The sequence below is a fragment of the Cardiocondyla obscurior genome, linkage group LG04 (genome assembly GCF_019399895.1).
Source record: "Cardiocondyla obscurior isolate alpha-2009 linkage group LG04, Cobs3.1, whole genome shotgun sequence".
Taxonomy (NCBI): Eukaryota; Metazoa; Arthropoda; class Insecta; order Hymenoptera; family Formicidae; genus Cardiocondyla; species Cardiocondyla obscurior.
In genome coordinates, this window is record NC_091867.1 from 9,699,952 (window position 1) to 9,725,761 (window position 25,810).

Consider the following 25,810-nt stretch of genomic DNA (forward strand, 5'->3'; position numbering starts at 1 on the left):
AATATAAAGGTCGATTTGTAAAGAATTAAACATTTAATATGATATATATGTTCTTTATTTGCCATAACCATTAATACAATGCAATTTTCAAAATGTTTCGCAGATTTGTCCTCCGAAGATTTGTAACAACCGTAAAGGACAATTAACATTAATCGGTTGTTTCATAATATCAATAAAATTGCCATATAACTTATTCCATATCAGATCTATTAATTTGTATCAGTTATTAATGATAAGTGGATTTGAACTACTCAGTATATTCCTATAAATACTGCATTTTGCAAAGATAATCCTGCAGCAAAGCTAAGATTACCATCCTACAATCTTCATATTTTATTTTAGTATGTATTTCTTAAAAAATTAATGAGATTTCATATATTTATACATATATATATAGTTCTCTTTCTTCTTCTTGATCACTCTCTCACTTTCCCTCTGGTCTCATTTTCATGCACAATTAAAATATAAATTTAAAAAATATAGACAAATAAATATACAATGATCATATAATATCTAGCTTCTCCTGTTATTCTCCAATTATTATTTTCTATATTGTATTAATAATACTGCAGAATGTTTATAAGATATTTATTAAAATATTAGTTGTGTATACGCTAAAAGAGATACATGTTCAAAATTATTTCTTATTCGCGAATAAGTTTGGGCAGCAGCATCGGTCGGTATAATTGTGAAAATCAGGAGAATCTAAATATTTTACATGAATTTATTTATAATATCGAATACGAACTTACTAGCACCAAGCAAGTACCAAGCACACAATAAATTAAAATAATATATGGAATTTGCATAGTACCCTGACTTTATTAATTATCGTACGTAATTCACGTCGATTTATTGTGCATGATGATATTCATGAACTGAATTGAACATGATTATTGCATTCAATTTTTGTTAGATCACGATTAAGTTGTAAAAACAATTTTGCTCGATGAAATGTTCAGTATTAAATGTATAACTAACTTAAGAAGATTTTAATTTTTTCAAGAGAGAACAGATTTTGATATGTACAATGATCCATTTTTTCTGAGACGTTACATACGTTTGCGTCCAAAAGAAATATCGATGATTAGTTCTAAATTTCATTTCTTTAAAATTTTTTAATTGCAAATTGTACACCTCGCTTAAAATTAATTTCTCTATTGCATTTATATTTACAATAAATTATATATATTACAAAAATTATTTGCACTTGATCGACATTTGCAGTTAAAATTTAATTAAAAAATAAAAACAGACACGTAGAACATCTAGCTGTCAAAATAAGAGCGTGCAGAAAAGAATTTCAGCTCAAGTCCTGAATAGATCGTTGAATTAACAGATAAAGTGTGATCGCGATTTAGAAATACAGATAATTCGTTAATAACTAATTTTGCACTTGAGATCACATTTAAGTGAGAATATAAAATTTATCGTTAATATTAACAATTAAATGTACTCATATCCATTTTACAGGCGTGTGCAATTAATGCCAACCAATACATTCACTCGGGAATCGATGACTTAATGCAACAATTTCTGCACAACGCCACATAAATACAAGTTATAACAGACAAAACGCTTAAACAAAGCTACTGCGCTGTTAACGCATGGAACGTGCACATTTATGCCGCGTAAAAAAATCACGAGTACCGGCAGCTAAAACAAGAGATCGTTTTCCGTTGTTTAGGACGTCCGAATCAATCGAAAGCCAAGAGTAATTATTAAACAATATAAAATTAATTAATATTAAGTTCTTTTCTAGCCAGCGTACGATCGCCATTGTAACTTAATAAAAACGATTGTAAATTTATTCAGACGTTTAGAATCATATTGAATAAAAATCTCTTATACGAATGGAATGATTTGTTTGTAAAACTGTCCGATCAGTCTGTCTCCGAAATTTTTTACATTTCGAGGATACGGACGTCTGTAACAAAAGGAAATTTTGCTATACGTAAACAAGATTAATATAATCGATGTGTCATTAAAGCCGCAATTTTCTAGGTGTCGGAATGAGGGACTTGACCATGTTTCCTTCTATCTTGGCATCACGTTCCGCGTCGTTCAAGTCGCACGGTAATTTTACGCAGTCTTTCGGCTTGATGGGCGAGCTGGACACGCACTCCGAGGAGTGTCTTCTCGCGTTAACGCGACGTGTTGGGATCTGTTCTTGACGAAGTCTTAGCGTATGAGGTAAACGTTCGATTGGCTTGCGATGGCTCCCAGTAGAGTTAAGTTCCGAGAGCAGTGATAGTCGCTGACGGTCCAACGAGTCACTCCAACTGCAATCGAATAGTTATCATTGTAAAGAGTAAATCGGTAAAAATAAAGAACGAAAAAGTTTATTGCAAAGAAGAACTCTAAGTCGAGCAGTAATAAGAGCTCAAACTCACCGCACACGGCTATTTAAGGCAGCATGAAACATTATGAATTATAAATAGAGTATCTTATCGCAAAGACTTGGGAATATCAAAATATAATCATCGCATTAACGCTGATAATAATAATTAAAAAAAAAAAACGTTATTACAACATGCTAAAAATGTTGGTTTTATAAATGTAAATGGTAAGCAAAAATCTACAATTTACATTAGAATTATTAAACATGGCTAAATTACTTTTACAATAAAAAATTAGGCCCTTTGATCAGTCGATGTTACAGTCATTATTATTCTTACAAAACGTAACTGAGGAGTACAATATGTTGTCAAGCAAATAAAAGGTTTGATACCATGCAAAATACGAACGCAATTATTTTAGTAACGGACTGTCAAACAGGTGAAACGAAAATAGAAAAGGTGCATGAATATAAGGGCGTTAAATGCAGAGAGGAGTACATATCCCAATAGCAAGTCACACAGACTGACGCACTCTACCTTCCCGATCCTGAAGCTGTATCACCCGAGCAAAGGGCGGGACCAGGGCAGCAAAAAGAACATTATTATTTTATGACCCACATGATAGAAAGAATTCTTTTGAGACGCGATTGATACAAGTGCAATTTGTGTAAATATAAATTTTAACGATGAATAGTATTAAGAAAAAATGTATATTGAATGAAGATTACGAATATTAGACATTAAGCGTGTAATGAAATCTATGAAGACAAGGACAAATTCTCACCTAACGAGAGGCCCCATGACACCGTCTTGCGGGAGTGACTGTAGGAGCGAAGGCCCCGCCGACACTGGACGTGTCTACAATCAAGCAATTTTCTTTGGTCAAGAGCGCAATGATAAGATAACATTAATAAAAGAAACGAATGACGAAACGCAATGGTGTTAAACAAGAGCTGCACGGGAAGAGGAAAAAAAAAATACCTTCTCCGTTTGCGTGGTGGCATTACAAGTGTCCACAGAGGAGACGTTATTGTTGCGCATCGGCAGAGCACAGCTTTGAGCATCGCCGCTTTTAGGTCCTTGAAGCTTCGACACCTGGAGCTGCAAAATAACGTACAATTGTCACTCTTCGTTCAATTCGCTTCGCTCGAAGTACAACGAGAGCAATTATTACCGGTCAGATTCTCCGTCGGGGCGGGCTTTTCACGGTACAGAGCATACGATTAATCGCGTATGAGATTTACCTCGTTATTTACCTCAAGTTGCTCGATGGTGCGATCCCGCACTTGTATCGTACGATCCCGATCTTCCACCTGGCCCTGAAGGAACACCACCTGCCTCCTTAGATCCGCCAGCTCGTCCGCAATACTGCTACCTCCGCTTCCTGGTGACGTGCTCACGTCGATCGTGTTGCCTCCGTCCTCATTCAGGTTGCAGAAGAGGCCATTCTGCAACATCAATATACGTTATATCTAGTTCAGCTCTACGTGACCCTCAATTGTGGATGAATAAAAAGCGGGTTCAAGTTATTTTAGATCAATTTTTCCGAGGAAATTTATTTTATAAAAAGCAGCATATGCTTACCTTCGGATTATCGAATGGGTTGAGAGTTTCCGACTAAAAAAAAAAATCGATATCAGATATTAACAGCGTGTACATTTATCTTTAGCGCTGGCAATAATTTCATTGTTCGAATCGAGTAAAGTAATGTTACAGCGAAATAATTGGGTCTATTTCTAATTAAATTAAAACTTTCATACGTATTTCTTTTTTTTTTTGCACCTAGAATTTTCACATTTTTCTCTTTCGTAATTGCGACTTTCACGTACATTACTTTTACTCGATCCCATGAGTATAATGTGTCGTTAAATACGTCACTAACATATATAACATATGTGATATATCATAATTACATAAAAGCACATGTAATTAAACAAAAACGCAGGCAAGTAAAGCCGATATATTATAAGTTAGTGATAAAAACGTGTTGAAAAAAAATAAAAAAGGTAACGTACCCTCGTCAAATCGTTCTCTCCTGACTTGAGATGCAAAATCAGGAAGGACGATGACAAAAATGGAAAAAAAAATAAAAATTGTGTTAATAAAATGGGCGGAGACATAATCGTCGCCGTGTGCTTAAAAATAACGGGATGGTGGTTGCGATTAAATAACGTGAGCTCAACAAGCGAACCGAAGACAAGCACTCGAGATAAATTCTCAAGTCGCTCCGGCACCGCATATAAAACAACGCATTACAAAAACGACAAAGGATCTACGTGCAAAAATTCTGGACATAGGACGAAGTGCCAACGTGCTCTGCCGTACCTCCTGAAGGACTCGCTTGAGTTTTAGGAGCATTGTCTTTATTGAGACGATGTCCTGGAACATGTACTGATACGTGCCGCGATCCATCCTGAGGCTGGCCTCGTCTCCGGAATCGACGCACGAGGATGACACCTGCGAGATCAAATAGCGACATCAGCAAAGTTATTCGGTGAATCGATTTAAAAAAGTATATGCAGCAACTTACACTCGACGTTCTCATAGGACTAGAAACCTGACGGTTGCGCATGTTGTCTAACGAACGTGGCGATTCCGTCCCCGATCTGCTGCGTAACAGCCTTGACATCCTGTCACTTCCGATTCTGAAACAAGAACAGAGAAATCAATGTATATTTTTGTTCAATCAATCGTATTCGGAATTCTCCTTGAGTAGCGGCCCTAGAAATTCTGTCGCAGAGGAGTTCGATGGCCTTAACTGTGCCAAGGTCCTGAAAGAAAAAGAAAAAAAACGGCCTGCTAGCTATGGGGAGACGCGTATAACAAACTCGCGCGTTATCTCCATCTGTCTCGTATCATTCTTTAAAATAGAACGGAAAAAAAAAGCGTGATGATTTGACGGAACGGAGGATGATTAACCATGCCACGCGGGGGAAAAAATAAATTATTTATACAAGAACAAGAACCACGCGTGGCGTATGTAAATACAAACTAGAGAGAGCTTCGGTAAATGACCAGAAAATAAGCCGGTGGAGATCCAGCAGGAAGTAGCGTAATATCGTGATTCCCATCTCGGTCACGCTATCCCAATAATAAAAAAAAAGGAAAAAAAAGAAAAAAAAAAAAACGAGCGTATAGCACCTGAATTCTGCGTTTCCTTGCTATCTTGCATCTCTCCTACGCTACTCGGAAATATCTGAGGGAAGAGCCACGCTCTTCCCGAAGGGAGAAGTCAGAGTGAGAGGGACTACCTTCCGGAACTATTCTTGGCTCGCGAGGAGGCCGCAGCAGACGAGGAGGCAGCTGCTGCGACGCTCGTGGAAGTGATCCGGCCGTTGCTCGGAGCTCTGGGCTGCCGAGGAGGCGGCGATCCGTTCGTCGGCGTCGAGCTTTCGGACGAGAGCCCGGAGTCGTCGCGTCCATCCTCGGTACCGGCGTTCTCCAGGCCGGCGGGGACGCGGATGCGCGTCGGCAGGCCGGTGGTGCGCCTTCGGGCGCCCTTCGTGTTCTCGGTCGACGTGGAGGCCATCCTGGTACAACCGGCTCGTCGGTTACCTTCTACTATGATCGTTTACGAATCATCGGCCACCCGGGACCTGATTCTCTTCCCAGCTGATCGGCGCGAGGAGCACGAGATCTTCTCGGGGACTTTTGTCGAGATAAATCGAACGTAGAGGAAGAGGACAGTTCGTTCTTTCGTAAATTATTAATTTTTTTTTTCTTTTCTTTTTTTTTTTCGGCTTCTTCGAATCCTTGACTCCGACTCGTGATTATCGCATCGCTGAACGCGACAGTCACTGGCAAGTTTCACCCGCGGGAACGGAATAATGCAAATAGAAGACGGACCGTATCTACGGACATATTTAGCCGGGACGGGACGGAATGCATCGTGGTCTTACATGGTTGACGGGAAGATGAGGAGGAGACGGAAAAAAAAGAAATAAAGAAAAGGAAGACCTGGAGTCCGGGTTCGCGGTGATGAGTAACTCGGCAGACACGCGGTCGCAGCGATCACTTTCCCGTCGAATTACGCGTTGTATTTCGTGTGTGAGTTTCACAATTCTCGCGAAGTTACGCGAGCCCGAGCGTTTCGCCCTGATGAACGGGGGATGCCGCGTTACACCTCGCTCATTAATGACACCGCGAACGAGAAGCCGAGCAAGATAACGAAACTCGTGAGCCAAGTAGACCTAATACTCGAACAGAAGCGGAAGAAAAAAAAATGAAACACAGAAATCGAGCGGTGTACAGATCGATCTAGATCGCCGCTCGGATAGCGGTAACGTAATATTTTGCGGGTTGAATAACGAGTATTTTATTTTACTTATTTTTTTTTAATTTCTCTTCCTCTCGATACACCGCGAAGTGTACTTTTGCGTCGCAAATTACCGCGGAACGCGGTCGTTGAGCGCGCCGGGAAAATTACACCTCTGTTTAATTAGCTGTTCGAAAGCAGGATAATCTATGTTGTTTCGCCGCGTCCTTACTATCCTTCGAAATTTATCGCGCCTCCGGCGTTGGTCCCGATACCGTAACTCGCTCATTAACGCATCACCCTTTTTTTTTTCCCCCTCCTCATTTCCATAACAATTTCGAACCCGGACTCGGAAGGAGTTGAGTCATCCACGAGTGAAAGTTATCCTGCCGAAATCTCTACCGGAGGCGGTTGCGATTTTTCCGCCGAAGCGCACGCTTCGCCGTGGCTCTATTAAAAAAGAAAATAAAAAAAAAAAGAAAATTAGACCGTGTTATCCTTTCATTACGCCCGCGGTTAATTGCTTATTGAATTCTCCGGGGAAATCAGGCTCGCTGAATTAATTAAAGCTACGGCGCGCCGCGCGATTCCGGCATCCCTAAAGCGACACGTTGCTGGAGCGAATCTCCGTCAATCTAAATGATCGATTTACCCCGGCGAGTCGGCGAGAGTGCATTTGCATTTTACGCGACTATTAATAAACCCGAGGATCTTAATGCCGCGGTTAAATATACGACCTCGCGCGATATCCACTCCGGCCGTATCTCGGATACTGGAGGGATTCACGTGAGAGCCACGACCGCTGGGGAGAGGCGATAAGGGCCCCCCCGAGAACGCGAACAAAGGAGAAGGCCGGAGGGATTCCAAGGTGTCGGGGGCTTACGCGGGCTTCACCTCTTCCACCTGGACTCGCACTCGCGTGAATCCGCGGGCAGGATCAAGGATCCTGCGACCCTCCCGGCGAGTTCGTCCCACGGTTCCACACGCACTTCACGCGGCAGCCGAACCTCTTTTTCTTTTCCTTCAGACCGATTCTCGCGTCGGGAGACTCCGGCTCGAGGTCCGGGAACTCAGGGAGTCTCCTCTACGTCGAGGAAGAGGCACTCCGTCCCTCCGACGAGCGCGAGATATTCGACCACCGTTCCGGAGGCGGCCGCGACGCCGGAGTGACCTGCGGCGGACAACCGGTGGGCAAACGCAAAATCAGGATCACCAAGGATGTCCTCCGCGAGGGGATATACACTTGGAACGCGTGCGCACCTCGCACTACGGCGACGAGCTGCGGTTCGATATCGCCGTCGTGGTGGAGGCCAGAAGAGAGGAGAAAGAGAAGCCGGGGAGGTAGGGAAGGACGGTAGGGGGAACAGCTGCAGGCGGGGAGTAGCAAGCGGCGAGGATGGTGGAGGTGATAATGCAAAAAGCCGCGGGAACTATCACCGATACCCCGAGCGAACAATACGGAGCCTCCTCTTGGAATACCTTAACTTACAAGCGCCTTGCCGGGCCTCACTAATCTCTGATTAATTTCTCTCTATGCATCGACTCTTGCATTCGTTTGTAATTTCATATTTTATATTCTTTAATTTTTCAAAATGGGAATTCGGAGACTGATAGACTTCCGGTGATTTGACTTATTACAAAAAGCGTAAAGAGAAAGAAAAAAAAAAAATTAAATTAAGAAATATCATTAAGTTCGTGCTTATTTTGGCAATTCAGAGCGATAACTATTTCATCAACCGTTGGTCTCAACACGACAGATGTGACCTGCTGAAATTAATATCAGCCGGGTCAACGACTAGCCTCGGGCGGCAAATGGCTTTCCCGTGCGCAGAAAATTGATATGTACGTTAAATCGATGTTGTACCCGACTAGGTCGTGCCGCATCTCGTATATAACGTTATAAGAAGTACCGGCGCGACCTAATTAGATAACGTCGATTTAAGGCGCACGGCGATTTCGTGACTCAGGACGTCCGGCCGTCAGGCTAAAGCGCGATAAGAAATCGTAACGATTAATAAGAATCTATTTCCAGGTCGTGCGGCGGTATTTCCGTCGGTTCACGATGCTCCGAGAGATTCTCCTCTCGTGGAAAAAGCAATTTATGAACCCGCCGGCGCGGTGAACGATCAATACTCCAGCTGGCCGACCCTTGGCCCTTAAAATCACGGTCTATTCCACGGTACTTTCGTCTCCTCGACCCCTGGCACGACTTTCCCGCCGACTTGGCTCCGCCGAGAATCCGGCGGGATTTATGAGGCACCGTGAAGGTTTTACGTTTTTCACGACGCCGGTTACAAAGCAGACACGCACTTCTCAACCGACGCCGAGGAGCAGTCTACCGGAATCCCGCGCCCTCAGGGAATTCCTCTTTCCCTTTCGTCGACAGCGAGTTCGCTGTCTGCTCACGTTTCGCAATAAAGCCCGGGAAAAAGAAGAAGCCCGGGATTCGAATACTAAAAACACTTTCGGTGCTGTCGTACGTTTTACGTGAACGTTTGATGTTTCCGTTAACTAGCTAATTTCCTTAGAAACAGCGATAGAAAAGAGATCGCTTTGATTCGCAACAGCTTAGTGGTATGCAAATGGCTCGATCGAGGGTCATTGGCGGCGATACGCTGCCGATGACCGCGGCTAGTTATCGCCGGGAGAGGTTTTAGTAAATAGACCGAAAGAGAACACCGTTACGAGGCAGAACCGCGCGAGGAAGTGCCGCAGTTACATCGTCGTTTCCGCTACAGCGAGCGCAACTTATCCGGGAAAGCAACGCCTTTGAAAATGAAAATTGCCCGCGTCCTCGGGGTAAAGAACTACGCGCGTCGCGCAAAGTGCTTTCCCGTCGAAGCGCGACGTGAGAAAATCGTGAAAAATAGATCCCGACGAGGTCTATTGAGAGCCTTCGTTTTCTCGTCAATGGCACTTGATTCTCTTGGAGAACGTCACGTCGCGGATTGATCGATACGCGCTTCTCGCGGTCGTCGACGATTCTAAAATCCTACGGGAAAACTCGCGCGAAGCGAGAAGCAGAAAGACGCCGGCTTGCGGCTAACTAGTAACGCTCTGATTAATGAGGAAATTGCGTCGCTCGACTCGTCTTCGACTTCTGACTATCTTCGATCTCGACGAAAACCGACGCGCGACCGATATCTGGCCGGTGTCCACTTAGGCCCACGTGCCGGTCGACTTTCAGCCCTGGAACGTGCACGCCGTATTCGGCGAGTTACATCATGAACGGTCCATGTGCTCGCGGAGTTCGTCATACTCCGCGCGAACCGGTTTACACGGTCGAGCAAATTAAGCCACGGTCTTTTACATTCTTTTTGCACGACGGCCAAGGTCGCGGCAGCAGCACGCGGCCACTGGCTTCTCTTAATGTTCGCCACCCCCTCGACTGACCCAAATCTCATCGCCAAAACTCGTTTCGGATTTAAAAAAAAAAATTAAATTAAAATACATCCTGAATTTCGCGGAGCGTGAAACGGAGACGAAATGTGAAAAGAGTACGCAAGTAGTCCATCAGAGGAAGCGTTTTAATAATGCAATGGAGGAGATCGATATATATGCATGTTACAATAGTACGTATACGAGAACGACAAAAATACGATACACAGTAGCGATTAATGCCGTCGTTTTGCGGTCTTCGAGAACTGTTCGGCGTTGCACGGCCCACCGGTTATCTCTCTCATTCTCTCTCTTACGCCGCCAATTCTTACATATGCACCTGAACACACGCCCGATATAAATACCCGCGAGTACAAGCACCGAGGTAACGTACCTCAACCCGACGGCGATCAATTTCGCTAATCCAGTTCTATAACGAGAATCGACAACTTCATTAAGAAGAGTAACTCTCTGGATATTATGAGAGATACATTGGATACGTTAGATTATCGCTGGCGGATCGTTTAATCGCCATCAGGAGTTAGAAAGATATATGGTAGTCTCGGAAAAAATCGTGAGAGATAAGGGACAAGTGCTAAGGGAAGGAGCGACTTCCAACGCAAGGAAGAAACTAAAAAAAAAAAGAAAAAAAAAAAGAAAAAAAAAAGGCAAGACAGCTTCAACGAGCTGCCACTCAAAGTTCGGAATGGTAGCAATATATATCTCGTAACGACTATCCTAAGTACAAGTGTGTGTAACGTTGCGTTTACTTAATGCGTGTCATCACTGCGCCGTCGGAAATCGCAATTCTCGTCGAAATGAAAGGTACACGTCGTCCCTTTCCTCGCGCGTGTCGGCCTGCTTCATTTCCGCGGAAACGAGATCCTTTTAAAAGAAAGGATCACGATCGTATTTCACGCTAGGAATCGAAGGTAACGGTACCATCGCGTACGGTAGGGAAGGAACGATAATGCGAAGGAACATTTTAAAGGAAGACGCGGCCGCGTGACACATCGATGAGAGAACACTTCGCTGTAAACGCATATTTCTCGTAACGTAATATCCGGGATACGAGCGACCGAAGCGAATGAGTTACGAGCGACAAGTCGTCACGAGTTGTACGACTCCGCTCGGAATTATTTAATAAGAACTGTGTGCTTAAACTAACGGAACGTAGCGTTATCACGCGCGCATTAAAGCCGCATTGTTCTCTTCTTCGCGGTGGAGCCGAAGAGCAGGACGAAGAAGGTAAGGGTAACATCAAGTCGATTCGTCAACCCGTTTGCCTACGAAACTACGCGTTCACTTACACCTAAACAAGCTCTCTATAATGCCACGAGTTTACGATAAATTGATAACTATTCGACAGCGAGTGTTGGATTATACTTAGCACTACGTGTCCGTAATATATTTTAAATAGTATCGATGGTTCACCGTTTAAAAATGACCGTAGGGCGATCTGAATGAGGACTAGAGCGCAGATACTTTGGATTCCGGTAGCGGAGGACCAACGTGTAACCGCGGGGAGGACAATTCTTTGGAAGGACTCGGCCCAGCTTGACCGTCGTTATTGGAAAAATACGAAATTAGAAAAATAATTTCTATTCACCCGCGCCGCTAAACGCGCTCGCTTTAGTGCCAGATACATCGCGAAGAGCCGCGCGAACTTCCTCCGTAAGGACGGAGGATCGTTTTACACAAGTAAGTCCTTGCTGGCATCATTAATCGCAGCGAAACGAACGCTTTACTTTGTCGGCGGGTTATCTTCTCTGTTTCGGCACTACGCCTCGACTACATCTCGACTATACTCGAAGGGAATTGATAATATACTTTGCGATTGTAATAAGAACGTGGAATCTCGAGGAATTACCTGACGATCACTTTGTGAAATTTACGGTAAGATTTGGAAACGAAACGAAATGAAAAGAGGAGTAAATTAATAGGAACTAATCCATCTTGCAGGAGGAAAATCTTTGAGGTAGCATCTATACTTAGTTTAAGAAACTGGGGGATGGAATAGTTGATTATGTTATTCTTAATATATTAGTACTTTTTTTTCTTTTTTTTTCTCTTTTTTTTTTCTTTTTTGGAGGGACAAACTAACTCTTCTCTTGAGAACAAAAAACGACACAGAACAAATTTCAAAAGAAACTATACGAAATTTGTTAAACTCAACAAAAAAAAAAGTATGCCTACAACGAGTTAACGTTACTGTAAAAAATTATTTGGCTAGACAACTGTCTGTAGAAGAATGCACTTAATTAATGGCAAGTGGCCATGATCACGATACGATTATCCCTTAAAAATTCTAAAAACAAAAATATTCTAACTTCGGAATAAATTCAAAAAACGCTTTGAATATTAAAAACAACCTTTCCAACCATCAAATATCCTAGTCGCAATACCGCATAAATTAGCGTCGTACGAATTTTCGCTATCATCCATGCCTTTCGTTCTCTCACAGCTTTGACAGCATCTGATTTTTAACTCGTGAATGATCGCATTACAAGCATTATGTGACAAGATTTTCTTCTCGTGCTTTCTCCGCAGTAATATATATATTTTAATAATATATATAAATAAATATATTGCCACGCAAAACGTGAATACGTTCCAGCGTCTTAAAATGTAATTTTATTTCCTTTCAAGAAGGTGCGATCATTCACGTGCTAAGCCTGCGTCCGTGCGTTATTACTGTCTCAGTAATCGGCTGCAGTTATAAGGTATGCCTAGTCGACATTCAAGGGAGGACCGGCGGACCCCGCTCGCTAGTTAGGATACGTCAGCTGGTAGTAGTCTCCACCCGCGGAGTCCTCATCGGGAATTTGCAATTGCTTCACCCGTTTTATTAGCGCGCTAGAACACAGAATACTGTCGCTGAATTGTGGCGTTTTCTGTGGCGGATGTGTGCGGGCATGTTTTTGGATTTTTTTTTTTTTCTGTACAAGCAAGGAGATAAAACGTACGTTTCGTATGTAAAGGAGAAACAAAACGGATTGACACACAAGAACCCGGCTGATACGAATTCCTTCGGCGTACTGCCGGCTACAGTGCTACGTTTCTTCTCTATGAAACTGCATGTATTGTCTCTGTACAACCGCACACATTGAGCCTAATCGCTATCGCCGTTAATGAGTGGCAGAAACGAAAACGAGCTGACGAAAGGGAACGAGGGTGTCGCGTAATGCTACGTCTCGACAAAAGCTTCAACGAGATAGACAAAACTGAGGAACGAAGGCAGGAGTTCGAAGGAGAGTATGCCTAACACGTACTTCTCGAGATGTACATTTCGTTTCTTGCTCGCTGAGAAAGCTACCGAGCAGGAAAGAAAAGAGTTCGGCGACGTAAAAGAGAGTAGGCTGTTATGCGCGTGTGGCCATGACGTGCTCGAAACTTACGCGACTTCGCGATTACTGTTACGCGTGATATCGCGATACGAAATACTTGGTGCTCCTCGGATACGGAAAATCGATTCTTCCAATTAAAGAGATACAGATAAGACGGAACTTAACAATCTCTCAGCGCGACGTTTAATTGATTTCCTCACTGCAGTTTAATGTAACTTTAGAATGCGAACTGGCATTGTAAAATAGCATATATATCTACAACAGAATGTAATACAAAAAATATGGAAAAGTTTTAAAGATATATCATATGTACAACACTTCCTCCTTTTGGCTCTTACTAAATTATTGGTACAAATTGAAATATGAATACCACCCAAAAATATTGCTCAATTTTTAGGATATTTAAAATTTAAATGCAAAAGATGCAATTTTATCTAAGATAAAACACCGACGTTAAGTCTAAAAAAATATATATAAGTGCTCCCACCTGCACACATCATTAATTTCTTATAATATACGGCAGTTTTAAGATTTAGCATTGAACTTTGACGAATTTTTTGTACGTAAGAGAAATAATGTACAAAAGATTCGAAAGGTCAAACCAATACTAAAAAGTTCAAAACTGTGGCTCGTAGTTGCGATGGACACATAGCGGATATACATCAATTTAATGGTTGGATGGCACATCCTTTGTCTCCTTCCTTCGCACAGTATGCATACTTTGTCGACTAATAAATTATATTACAGTGCGGTACTCTTTCAATGTTCCTACTACTTCTAATTAAAGCTAACTGGATTATTATTACAATTTCTATTTAAGAACTCTGCTATAAATGTATGAAAATAATAAAAATTGATTACGTGAGGTTTTAACTATATCACATAATTAAAAAAATAATGATGGAAGTATGTACAAATATACAAATTTGATACGAGGAATATAACAGATTGCAATTAGCGTATTTATAAAGCAATGTAAAATGAAATAATTCTACTTTACTGAATTTTATATACATGAAAGAGTACAGCATTCACGAGGAAGCATTTTATGTATTCCTTTACCCCGATCGAAGGGGAGGAACGTCTTTGCATAATCTACATATCATTTGCAAGTACGTTACGGGTTGTAAACCTGACCACGGTAATTTCGTTGATCATTTCCGAAGAAGCATCATGCATCACGAAGTTTTACGTTTTCGACATTAATGCAAGCGTATAAGGTAATAAAAAATAAGAATACACACCCAGCTTCGGTGGCGGCCTGATTGTTATTGTTACTGGTCACGCTGTTGACAGAATTGTTATTGGCGGAATTGGAATTTGCATCATCCATGTGCGCAGTATTCAGTAACGAAGTCCACTGCCTCATCACTTCTTCGCCTTGAGCTTCCAGCTCGGAAATTATAGTGGCGTCATCAAGCTCGTGCAACGCGGGATTGGAATTTAATCTAAAAAAGAAAAAAAAAAGCAATTAATAATAATTCTTCAATATTGTAAAAATATAATTCAATAATATTTATTGCCGTAATCAAGATATTAAAAATTATATTGCTTAGCGCTCTAACCGTTGCTGTTCCTCGTAAGAACTTGCGTCACTATTGTCGTAATCTAACATTAAATCATCCGAAGCGATAGACTCGCAAGGTGATAAAGTATCGACACTTCCTGCTCGATGCAAACGTTGCCCGTGATGAGGACTGTTTACGACGTTTTTGATGTGTGTACCATCTGAAATATAAATCATACGTATCGTTAATAAAGTAATATCTATTTAAATAAATTAAGAACACATCGACTTATATTTTTAATTGTCAAATATTTAATTATATTTTACAAAAATTGAAGACATAAATATTATGCAATATGTAGAAATAAGAACTCTAAGAATAGCATCGAAATTTGTACTTACTTATTTTCAAGCTTGTTTCAATTAAAGTGTGACTATTCTCGGCGGTTATTTGACCGCTCAAAGCAGATTGCGTTTCGCCTCTTGCTCTGGAATTGTTGTCGTCAAACATTAGTCCGGGCTGATCTGCAATCTCGTCGTCGAAGAACTCTCTACCCTCGGACAAGCTGAGCGAGTTGGAGGCATTCGTCGGCGTGCCCGGACCATCATCCTCGAGAGTGTTGTCCGAACGTTCGTGCGCGTGTTCCTCATCCTTTTTTTTTCCGTCCGATTGAGTAATACTAGCGGTGGGACTATCAAACAAGCTGTCAACCGGCGAAGTCTCATCGTCAATCAATGTGGTTGTGGTGGCGGCGGCGGCGGCAAATGCCGGGTCCTCGATGGTAAGTAATACCGAGCGTAGGGCGTTCTTCGATGTTGTACTATTCTTAGTAGCAGCAGTGACTGCCTGCGCGTGTTGGGCAATGACGGAATTCGAACGCTGATACTCGTCGCTGGAGCTTAACGAATACTCGTCCGCCATGGCCTCGCCATGGCCGTATTCCGGATCGTCCGAGCTGGGAGGACTAAAGTCCGATTTAATGGACGGGACTTTCTCCGTGCGCGATCGATCTTTGTAAACCTTCTCCTCACTCAGACCTTCGTCATAGCCTTCCGAAGACGTGGTGGACATTGACGCCGTCGAATCGGTGTACCTGTTATCTTTATTAACAATTCGCTGATATTGCGTGGCCCGTTCTCGCACGAAGCCGGTGTTCAAATTAGTCGCAGTGGTTGCAAAAGATTTAGGTAACGGAATCACCGAGATCTCCGTAACTGTGCTGTCGTCGTCGCGGACATCTCTAACATCGAAACTCTTGCCAGTTACTACCATGCGTAAATTTCTCGGTCTACCAACACCGCGTCTCCTCAGAGAGCCGTCGTCCATATAATCGACTGATCTAAACCTATCATTGTCCTCTGGCCCGGTCGGCTGGCTGCTGACACCCGAGTCCTCGGTCACCGAGCCCTCCTTCGAACTAGACGAGCCTTTCGACGTGGATATCTTTCTGCTCTGGTTCGCCACGGTTTTAGCAATCTTGGAGTTCGAGTCGCTCACCCGTACAGCATATTGCGGTAGTGGCAAATGACTGGTGTGCAACGTGTACCTGGTGATGGGTTCTGGAATGCCTGATCCTCGCTTGTTTGCGTCCGCGTGCTGCGCCATCGAATTATTACCATAAGCCGCGTTATTCGATTGCAACAGGCGAGGCTTCGCCGGCGGTGTTGTTCCGCATAAATGTTGCGGTACGTGCGCAACGACTCTATTCGGCTGCTGCTGTTTAACAAAGTAATTGTCCGGTTGTTGCGGCTGTTGTTGCGGATATTGCTGCAGCTTCTCCTGATTGTAATGGCTGATACCGTGGAGGCTGCAAATGTCGCCGACCTTGTTCGTGAATCTCGCCTGTGGCTGCCTATAGCCGAAGCGGTTTGTCCTGACACCAACACCGCTCGAATCTTTTTTCGGCGGAGCCAGCCGCGGTGTCGACCGACCGGATGACGAGTTGTGAATCACGTTGCTGTTATCGTCATCCATCATCCGCCTGCGATCCTGCTCCGGGCCGGCCGACTTTGATCGTGGATGCAGCAGGCTCTTCTCGCTGGTGCCGGCGGCATAATTCGCTATCGGCATGGGAATTCCACTGGCGGGCCGTCGCCGGAAGCCGAAAGACATCGCGGTGCCGCGCGTGTGAGACGTACTGCGCTTCGAAGATCCCCGTAAATCGCCCTAAAAAAAAATTTCCTCGTTAAAAAACTACATTAAAATATAAAGCTGCGAATTTACAAAAGCATCGCTTTTATCAAAAGACTTCTTTATCTCTCTCGCAAGTCGCGATACAGATTATTTATTAATAAAATAAATCGTTCCGTCTAGATTGCTATCGCGATCAAAGAACACCTTTGTATCAAGATACGGGAGCTGATAATTATTACCAGCGGATCGTCCCTAGTCACGCGCTAGTCGCGATTACATCTGTAGAAGGAGATCGATATCCCGCATAATTGAATTTCGACGGCGGGAGAAACTTCGCTTTCAACGAGTTACATATATGTAATATATATTATACATTTCGGTCGCTTAATCTGGCTTCTTTCAACCTTTCGCTCTTATTCCTCTCGCTCATCCATTCGGCGTTAAGCTGCCGAGCTCACATAGATACCACACGCTCGTAGGATTCCGAGGCTTATTCGATGAATCTGCTGCGTGATTCCCGGCTGCAACAGTATTAATCGATATTCGCGCGCGGATTATATAACGGTGCGACGCCAATAGCGCATCTCGCCGCGGATCTCCGGAACAATGTGCACGCGTACACCGCATTGTCCACGCATTGAGATAACTGGGAAACGACGGCCCAGCGTGGCTCGCGGAAGCTGCGAACGGCCGCAACCCCGTTCGAAACTCCAGAAATAGCGACCGGCAACTCGACAAATCTGGGGGCTCGCTCGCGAAGAGCCACGAAACGCAGGCAGTTTAGCAACAGCCGCAAATCGACCGCGAGAGCACGTCCCACGGATGATTGCACGCATCGTACCGTTCTACAAACGTATTGGAAGCGACGAATAAATACTATCGCGTACAATTATATATTTGCGAAATTGCGAAATTTAAAACAAATCGATAAGAATATTAAACTATCAATTGTTACAGTCTTTTTTAATTTTTTTTTTTTTTACAGGTAACGAAAATATCTAGACTATTTTCAATTCTTCAGCGAGAATCGAGCTCGCAGTGGAGCCTACTTTAATGAACGATGGAAAGATTGGAGAGACGCCAATATATAACATGATGATGTCATAGACTATAATTCAGTCTGATTGTCACACGGGTGACAATTGTCGCGGCACCATCGGGACCAGGTAATTCGCGAGAAGGAAAACGGTCCAAAGGGAAAGGACGAGGTTTTTCGCGTCCCTTACCGCAACGCCGGTGCCCTTCTCGTTCTCCAGCGAGTCGTCCTCGCACCTCGTGCTGCCGTACCGGTACTCCATGACGGGCGCCCTGCGGGCCAATGTCAGCCGGTCGTCGATCGATCTCTCTTGAGGATTGACGGTCGTCGCTTCACGTCGCCATGCCCCGAATATATATTTTTAACCGGCGCGGTGGATCGGAGCTCTTGCGCCGTGCGTCGAGGATGTCGATGCTCTTCGCGAGGTCCGTCACATCGCAAGGATGGCGCACGACGGCGAGGAAACGCGCGACGTCGCCCTCCGTCGTCGTCGTCGTCGCTCCCCGCGTTTCTCTTCTTCGTCTCGCTTGCTCTTTTCGAAGAAAAGCGAACGCGGGGATCGATCCGGCCGTCTGCGCCGGCGTCGCTACGCCGATGTCCACTACAAAGCGGCCGGGGGCTGGTTTCGCGCCCGCGTCCCAACTTCCACCCGGTATACAGGGTGCTCCTCGACGAGCGAGAGGTGCGCCCGAGGAGATCATTCGGCACCCAGGTCAGCCGCACCCCTTAATCAATTTAAAAGGCTAAATCTGAGCCACCGAAAAACAGACCCTTACGTCTCGTCTAAGAGCTTCGTTAAGGACGAGGTGACCCGGAGAAACGAATCGCCACCTGCTACCAATCGCTCCCCGTTCGAGATGCACCCTGTACATGACTCGGATGATTCAACGGCGCCGTCTGAGCGTGCGTCGATCACGTCGCGGCGTCATCAGCTAGAAGTTCGCAGTACGATTACGCGAAACCGACGAGGCGAGGCGAAGCACATTTCCCTCAACTTCAACGACCCCATCGGGAGGAATCGCGAGAATTATATTAAGCGAGCCGGTCTCAAACGAGGAATCCTGACATTAATCGGATCCGGTTATGTAACATTAAGCTTGTAAGAGTTAATTTACGACAGAAGAGAAAACGCAATCGGCAAATCGATATAAACTGTTCTCCAATTGACTTGGATTCCTCGCTATCGTTTCTTTATTTCTCTTTTTTTTTTTTTTTCTAAGTCAAGTTCTTAATAATCGATCTTATCTATAAAAAGAATAATCTCAGCGCTTCTCGCCGCGATAACGTGGACAAAAGAGATCTCCTAGCAGAAGTCCTAATGATCGAAACGAATCGCGGGCGTCTACGTCGCAAAGTCGCTCGTCGAAACTCTCGCGCACACGAGAAGAGTCGTGCTGAGTCGTTTCGCCAAAGAAACAGAGTCACTTCCGCTCGGGACCTAGGTCCCGGTCGAAAACGCCGGCTACCAGCGAGAAGGAACAATGACGGAGAAGCGGCATTCGACACGGCGTGCGATTTCGCCGTGTGAACTGGCACGGCTTCTCCGCGGCGTGGTGCGGAGGAGGTGAGACAATAGGGAGAGAAAAGACGAGTTCTCTCCGCGATTTCTCCTTCTTCGCACCTGAACCGTGTACGCGCCGCGCCGGCGAGTTCCCCGCGGCAGCCTCCGCCGGCTGTCTTCGGTTTCCGGGCGCGGGCCTGCCGCGGGAAGCGGTACGCGTGACGACGAAACAATGGGAAGCCAAACGTCGCCGGCCGAAACGAGATATCGGTCGTGTAAGTTGCGAGCCCGTGTCTCCCGGGCGAGCGCACGAGTTCTCACGAAGATCACCGCGTTCCCTGTTAAGAAGGAACTGCCCGGACCGTTTCAGAAGTGGAATCGCATACCGCTCGCGATGATGAATAAACATCGATTTGTATAAAGAAGAAAAAAAAAAAAAAGAAAAAAGAATTGTAAGCTAAATGTTGAAGTTCACACGAATTCATTAAGTTAACGGATCCATTCGCGATAGCGGGACGACTCCTTCGACGTCGGCAATCGGATTAATTTTATAATGTATCCTTCTAGCTCCGTTCTTACAATTCTTTGTACACCTACGAGAACAATTAATATGCGAGCGCGTGCGAGCGCGTTTCCTGCAAGGCTGCGTTTATAACTATACGCCGGTGCGTCGGCATTGAACACGATAGTGCAAGTCCGAGCAACGGTAACGACTATTTATAAACCAATTTGCGGCGTTTCTTCGTGTCACGTCCGCTCGAGAATAATTAATTCGTCGCAACTCGTGCATGAGAAAGTGGACGCGAAAGTGGAGATCGGCATAACTTATACGAGACACGGTATCGAGGCGCAGTCGAACTTTTCTTACATTAATCGTTAAAGGAGGCGTTCGAGCGTGCGAGCGATTACACGAGGGCTTATCTGCGGATCATACATCGAAAGCGTAGACTACCACGGCGAATGATTCGAGGAAGGCTCGGTAACGGCGATTGTTAACACCTTCCGTCGTCGAGAGCGTGGCTCGCGCGAAGCACTTCGATCGCGTGAAATGAAACCCGGGCGCTGTTAGATACACGCCGAGAGATAAGCGGGGGGAGGGGGACCCGTTCCATTCAGCGTTCTCTCGGCGGAACATTGCATCGAACGCAATACATGCTCGGTCACGCGTCGCCGGGCGTCATTTCTGTGGAAGGTAACAGAACGAGCGGCTCGGCGTTTGATGCGCACGGCGGACGCGCCGCGCGAATGATCTATTCGCGGGCAGAAGCGGGATCCCGTTGCGGGTGGAATCGCGTTTGAGAAAGGGCGTTGAACCCCGACGTGGCCTTCAGCCTGGCCGCCCGCGCGATCAGCTGGATTGCCCGTCGCACGTCCAAGTCCGCACGCAATACTTAGCATATATAAGTACATGGACGCACTAGTACGTTCTCTCGTGGACATTGCGTAAGCGCTATAACGGCAAAAGCCAGGGACACGTTCGACATCGGCGGACCTTGAAGTTCGTCGTCGGTGTAGCGGACGGTTTTTCTTATCATCGGGTCTAAATTATGTTTCAGCGCACGGATAATGGTAGGCAGAGCTTCACCTGTTTCTGGGCCTTGTCCATGATACGGTACGAAGGCGAGTTGTGATGACCGGATGCTGCGACGACGGCGCCCGCCTTACGAGATACGCATTGCCCCATATAGATCCGCCAACCTTGTCCCGGCGCCGAACACTGTCGAAACAAAATCAAGCATTAGTAAAAGTGCTCGGTGAACGCGCAGCTCGTGCTGCGGGTTGTTAAAGCCGTTTAGAAGAGAGCACGCGATACCAAAGAGGCAGAATCACCTCCGTGAATTAGTAGGATACAGCCTTTCCGTTAACATGGTATTACGCGTCCACATCCCGCCGACAATGACACGTACAGAAGCGGAAGGAGTTAAACCGCGCGTGTAACCAGTCCCCATCCCGATTGCACACCTGCCTGCCCATTCACCTTCATTAATATTTCACTTCGCGGTCGACCGGCGACGCGAGGAATCCTCGCCCGGTAGGATCGAAGCGAGTATCGCTTAAGTGAAAAGAAAGTATAGTCGGCAGAGGGACATGCGGCTTGGGTGCCGAGACAAAGTACCGCCACCAGAAGTAGCATGCAAGTCTGGGAAAAGTTTCGCGCCGATCGATATACGGAGCCTAGTTCTCGGCCGAAAGGAGAAAACACGCGACTCAGCTAGAGGATACCGGTCGAGGTGCATCATCCGTGATTGCCTTTCGCGTTATGATGGTTCTTGCAGGTCACGAACCGAACTCACGTCCCCATTAGATGCGCCTGTCCCGGAGAGAAGACGCTGGCGAAGTCCTCGGACGGAGGGAAAACATTCGTCGTAAGATACAAATCGCGCTTTCGCTTCGTCGAATTGCTTTGTGATGCTAAAGCGGTTCTGCGAGATATTCAGAAAATCGGACGGTGCCGTACTTGACACGAAAGAGACTTTTAATAGAGTATTTCAGTCTTCACATCCAGCTACCGAGAATATCGCAACTAGATAACGTTCGCGGGGGACGTATTCGCTAAACTCGGAAAGCGGGACGTTCGGGTCTTTCAAAGACCTGAATTCTCCCGAGCGTTGCTCTCCTCGAAAATTCGGCACGGATCGAACGGAGGCGGATATTGACCTAGAAGCGCAGAGCGCGGACAGCAATGACTCACTAAGCATCCGATCTTTCGCGAGATGAATATTATAAACGCTATTATATAAATTGTAACATATATATCTATATTTTTATAATTTTAATCTCGCGTACTTCAATTTTTATAATAAAAAATTAAATAGGTAATTTTTACTGCAAAAATATTAAAATTAAATCTAAATTTAACTGTCTTCGTGAAAAAAAAAGAAAGTAGACGCTTAAGGTAGTTTACCTTTACAGATTTTGATAACCGTATAAGGGACGCCCGAGGAATTTATTTAAAATGCATCGCATAGATGGTGAAAGGTAACCGGTATGCTATGATCTTGAAATGTAGGACGATAAATGTCCCGATTTGTCCGATTAGAGAGCATCGCGGATTACATTAGCTCGCGTTTCGCGCGGTAACGTCGCGCGGAATCGTTGAATAAAAGGAAATCGACTTTTGGCAGTCCGAAGACTTCGAGATCCGAGTTCAGAGGTACGAACGCGTCGTAATATAAAAGCCACAACGATGAAAACTATCTCGCTTTGTCTTCGTTTAAATTTCATCACGTTAAAACATTAAGTTTTCTATTAATTAATAATTTCAAATCGTTGCAAGAGTTGGAATGTCAAAGCCTTTTTTTAACAAGAGAACTCGAACGATTTCTCCCTGAAAAATAGAAGAGCGTGACGTTTTGCTTTGTTCCCCGAGAATTTTCCTTTCAGCCTCGTTCGATAAAGTACCGCGGGACCTTTTGCGGCAGCTGGATGACTTCGAACGTTTTTAATTTACGGAGCACGGCAAGTGATCGTGTCTGCATCGCGGAACCTCTCACGCCGCGTCGCAAATGCATGGAATCTGACCTTTCTTCGGCTCTTGCGTGAATTCTCCAGTTACCGTTACCGCGAAACGTTAGCCAGGTACCGCAGGTAACCGAGCTTTTAGGACTCGGTCGCTTCAACTTCTTCATAAATTAAACCTATCAAGTAAACATGTGTTTATCTTTGCTCATTTAGGGCCAGTTCTTTCAGTTTCTTAATAAATTTATCAATCAGATAAGCGGCGTGTCTATCTCGTATAAAAAGAAAGACGTACGCGCGTTCAGCTGATAGATAAATTAATCAGGAAGTTGGAACAACTCTTCCTCAGAAAGAAAGATAAAAATAGATATACGGATTACCTGATGCATAAATTTACCAGGAAGTCGAAACGGCCTGCCCTTAATCGGCCACGTTTTCATTACGCTCTCAGTCGGAAGACAAAAACTATCCTCGTAAAAAGGACTTCCGCGACGAAGGTAAACCGGGACGATAATCGTTCGTCGACTCGGCAGATCGTTTGCCCGGCGATTCTCCAGCTCGTAAGGGGCCGTTTACTCGCGTATTAAACTCTGGATCTCGAAGCCTTCGAATTCTCTCGTGTATCTTTCCTTACGGATTCCCGGTCGCGGGGGTCTTCAACGACCGTTCCCTCCGATCACGGCTTATTTTCCCTGGAAATCGAAAGTGGCATGAGCGAAAGGAGATAGATTTGTTAGATACAGAGAAAGAGAAAGAGAGCGAGATGCGGTTAGTTAGTGGTGCGAGGCGACGACGAACGTGCTATCTCTGTCCGCGGATTAGAGGCACGGTATTCCTCGGTGGAACGTCCACGCGATCCCTTACTCACAGAAACGAAAATCCCTGCGGCTCTATGCCTGGCCTGCCGGAGTAGAGTGATCTCGAATACGCTGGAAAAGAAATTAAGTCGTCGACGGTCATGCGAGAAGATACAACTTCGAACTTCTAGTCCTTCTAGACTCCTGGACACGCCGACCAAATTGACCTCGTCATCGTTATCGTCATGGCGGGGGAGGGAGGGAGAGAGGGTCCTTTCGATAAGCACTATCAAATTAAAAAAAAAAAAAAAAATGCGACGCGAGCACCGCGAGACGTAGTCCGCTCTAGAGTCCGATTATTCACAGCGAAGTGACGAGACGGAATTCTTATCACTCGCTGTCGGCTACGATCTTCCAGAGCGGCGTCGTGACGTAACGCCCCGCGGAACACGCGCGTGCACACGCGTCACGTTTATTTACGTGACGACGGGTCGATTTCGTCTTCGGGAACGCGTTCCCGAATTTCGCGAGCCCCCCGCGAAAGATCGCGGGGCTTCGATTGTTGTCGCAGGGGTGAGGTTAAGGGTCACCGCGCGAGTGATTAACCGCCAAGGGCGGCGTGAGGGGGGAGGGACGGTGAGGGGGAGGAAGATGAGCCTTACCTCTTCCGCAGCTGAATCTCCCGGGTGAGTCGCGCGGATACGTGGTACACATCGTAGGAACTGGACGCGGGGGTCGCGGGAGGGCACCTACGAGCAGCGACGCACGGGCGGCCGTGCGTGCATGTCACCGCGAGTCCGCTGCAGTCCGCTGTTTCCGGGGTGCCCCAGGTGCTGCACGAATAAACGGCGCCACTCGCAACCCTCCGCGATACGAGGCAATCGTCGTCTTTCTCACCCGGTCCCGGTGGCCGATCCGCGATGCAGAGAGTCCGCGTTCCACGGCGATCACGTACCGAACGTGTGCACAGAACGAGATTCGAGAGGAGAGTCGCGCCGCACCACCTGTCAGTGCTGTCACTCGCACTCGATAGTTCGCGCGACGTCACGCCGCACCCGCTGCCTCCGCCATCTCCCGCGGACCCCCAGCAGCGGCGGCCAATCAGCTCGCCGCACTCGCGAGATGCACGTGCTGCAGCAGAGTGCAGCACCGTCGCTACCAGCGCGGCGCCTCCACGGATTTAACTAACCTCACTTTTGACTTCCTCAGAATTTCCCGCAGCTTTCGTTATCGAAAATACCGAGAGTGCGATGGACGTCGACAGCATGAGCGAGGACGATCAGTCCAAGACGGTGACGCTATTCGGCCGGGACATCAGGAAGATTCCCTGCTTCAAACAGAGCATGCTGAACGGGATCTACGGCGGCATCCTGGGCGGTCTGGCCGCCTTCATGTATACTAGCCGAATTAAACTGGCGACGAACGTTGCCCTGGGATCTTACATGGGCGTCACCGTAATATACTGGTGTTACTGTCGGTATGATTACGTGCAGCAAAAATACGTCGTGCGAGATCTTCAAAATATCCTTCGCCAGAAATCCGCCGGCATAGACCAGGTCAAGGAAGTCGCCCACGAGCACCAGAAGCAACTGGCAGATGCATGATATCTGTTCCTTGAATGTCGATTGTAAAAAAAAAATGTATATAGATGAATTGCAAATAAGTTGCGATTGTAGTCTTATATTTCATGTAATTAAAGTTACTGTATTATTTATAAAATGCATGTACCAAAGAATGCTTGAAGATTACCTAAGTACATAATTTTATGAGCTGTATATATAATACTTTAGTTTGGTACCTATAAAATTGTTAATTTGTACATTAGATACGTTTATAAAAGTGCAATAATATTTTAAACACCAACTAAGGTACTCCAATGCCACATAATTGCAATTATAATTCCTGCAAAGTACAGATTTGTATGATATCATTAAGCAAATTGTATAAACTTGTACAGTAAAATTATTTTTCACATATTTTTAAAAGTATTTCTTATAAAATCTACGTGCGTGATATAAAATACGTTTCCATAACTTAATTAAAAAAATTAATAAATA

The 25,810-nt window shown here is 45.3% G+C and overlaps 2 protein-coding genes across 7 annotated transcripts; one reads left to right on the forward strand and one right to left on the reverse strand.

Annotated features, from left to right (window-relative positions):
* Window positions 1-18: 18 nt before the first annotated feature.
* On the reverse strand, window positions 19-25,020 carry LOC139102341 (serine-rich adhesin for platelets). 6 transcript variants are annotated; one of them, XM_070656193.1, is made up of 14 exons: window positions 24,416-24,709; window positions 23,825-23,885; window positions 21,083-21,214; window positions 15,229-16,993; window positions 14,885-15,047; window positions 14,564-14,767; window positions 4,870-4,984; window positions 4,665-4,796; window positions 4,355-4,378; window positions 3,924-3,956; window positions 3,584-3,787; window positions 3,321-3,440; window positions 3,124-3,197; window positions 19-2,282 (listed from the first exon to the last, which is right to left on the reverse strand). In XM_070656193.1, exons 3-14 carry the CDS (start codon window positions 21,179-21,181, stop codon window positions 1,985-1,987), a joined length of 3,231 nt encoding a protein of 1,076 aa, XP_070512294.1. In that variant the 5' UTR covers window positions 21,182-21,214; window positions 23,825-23,885; window positions 24,416-24,709; the 3' UTR covers window positions 19-1,984. The 6 variants fall into 6 exon arrangements, with proteins under 6 accessions (XP_070512294.1, XP_070512289.1, XP_070512292.1 ...); XM_070656188.1 differs by lacking the exons at window positions 23,825-23,885; window positions 24,416-24,709 and adding an exon at window positions 24,943-25,020; XM_070656191.1 differs by lacking the exon at window positions 23,825-23,885 and having other exon boundaries at window positions 24,416-24,556.
* L(3)87df (lethal (3) 87Df) lies at window positions 25,004-25,488 on the forward strand. The gene has a single exon (XM_070656221.1). The coding sequence runs from the start codon at window positions 25,004-25,006 to the stop codon at window positions 25,355-25,357; it is 354 nt and encodes a 117-aa protein (XP_070512322.1). The 3' UTR covers window positions 25,358-25,488.
* Window positions 25,489-25,810: the final 322 nt, after the last annotated feature.

Coding starts and splice junctions, on each gene's coding strand:
- LOC139102341 (XM_070656188.1), bottom strand. CDS start 25,020: ATGCTGTCGACGTCCATCGCACTCTCGGTATTTTCGATAACGAAAGCT. Junction 15,048..15,228: donor TGAAACAAGCTTGAAAATAA/GTAAGTACAAAT, acceptor TTTATATTTCAG/ATGGTACACACATCAAAAAC. Junction 3,441..3,583: donor AACTTGAGGTAAATAACGAG/GTAAATCTCATA, acceptor GTTATTTTGCAG/CTCCAGGTGTCGAAGCTTCA.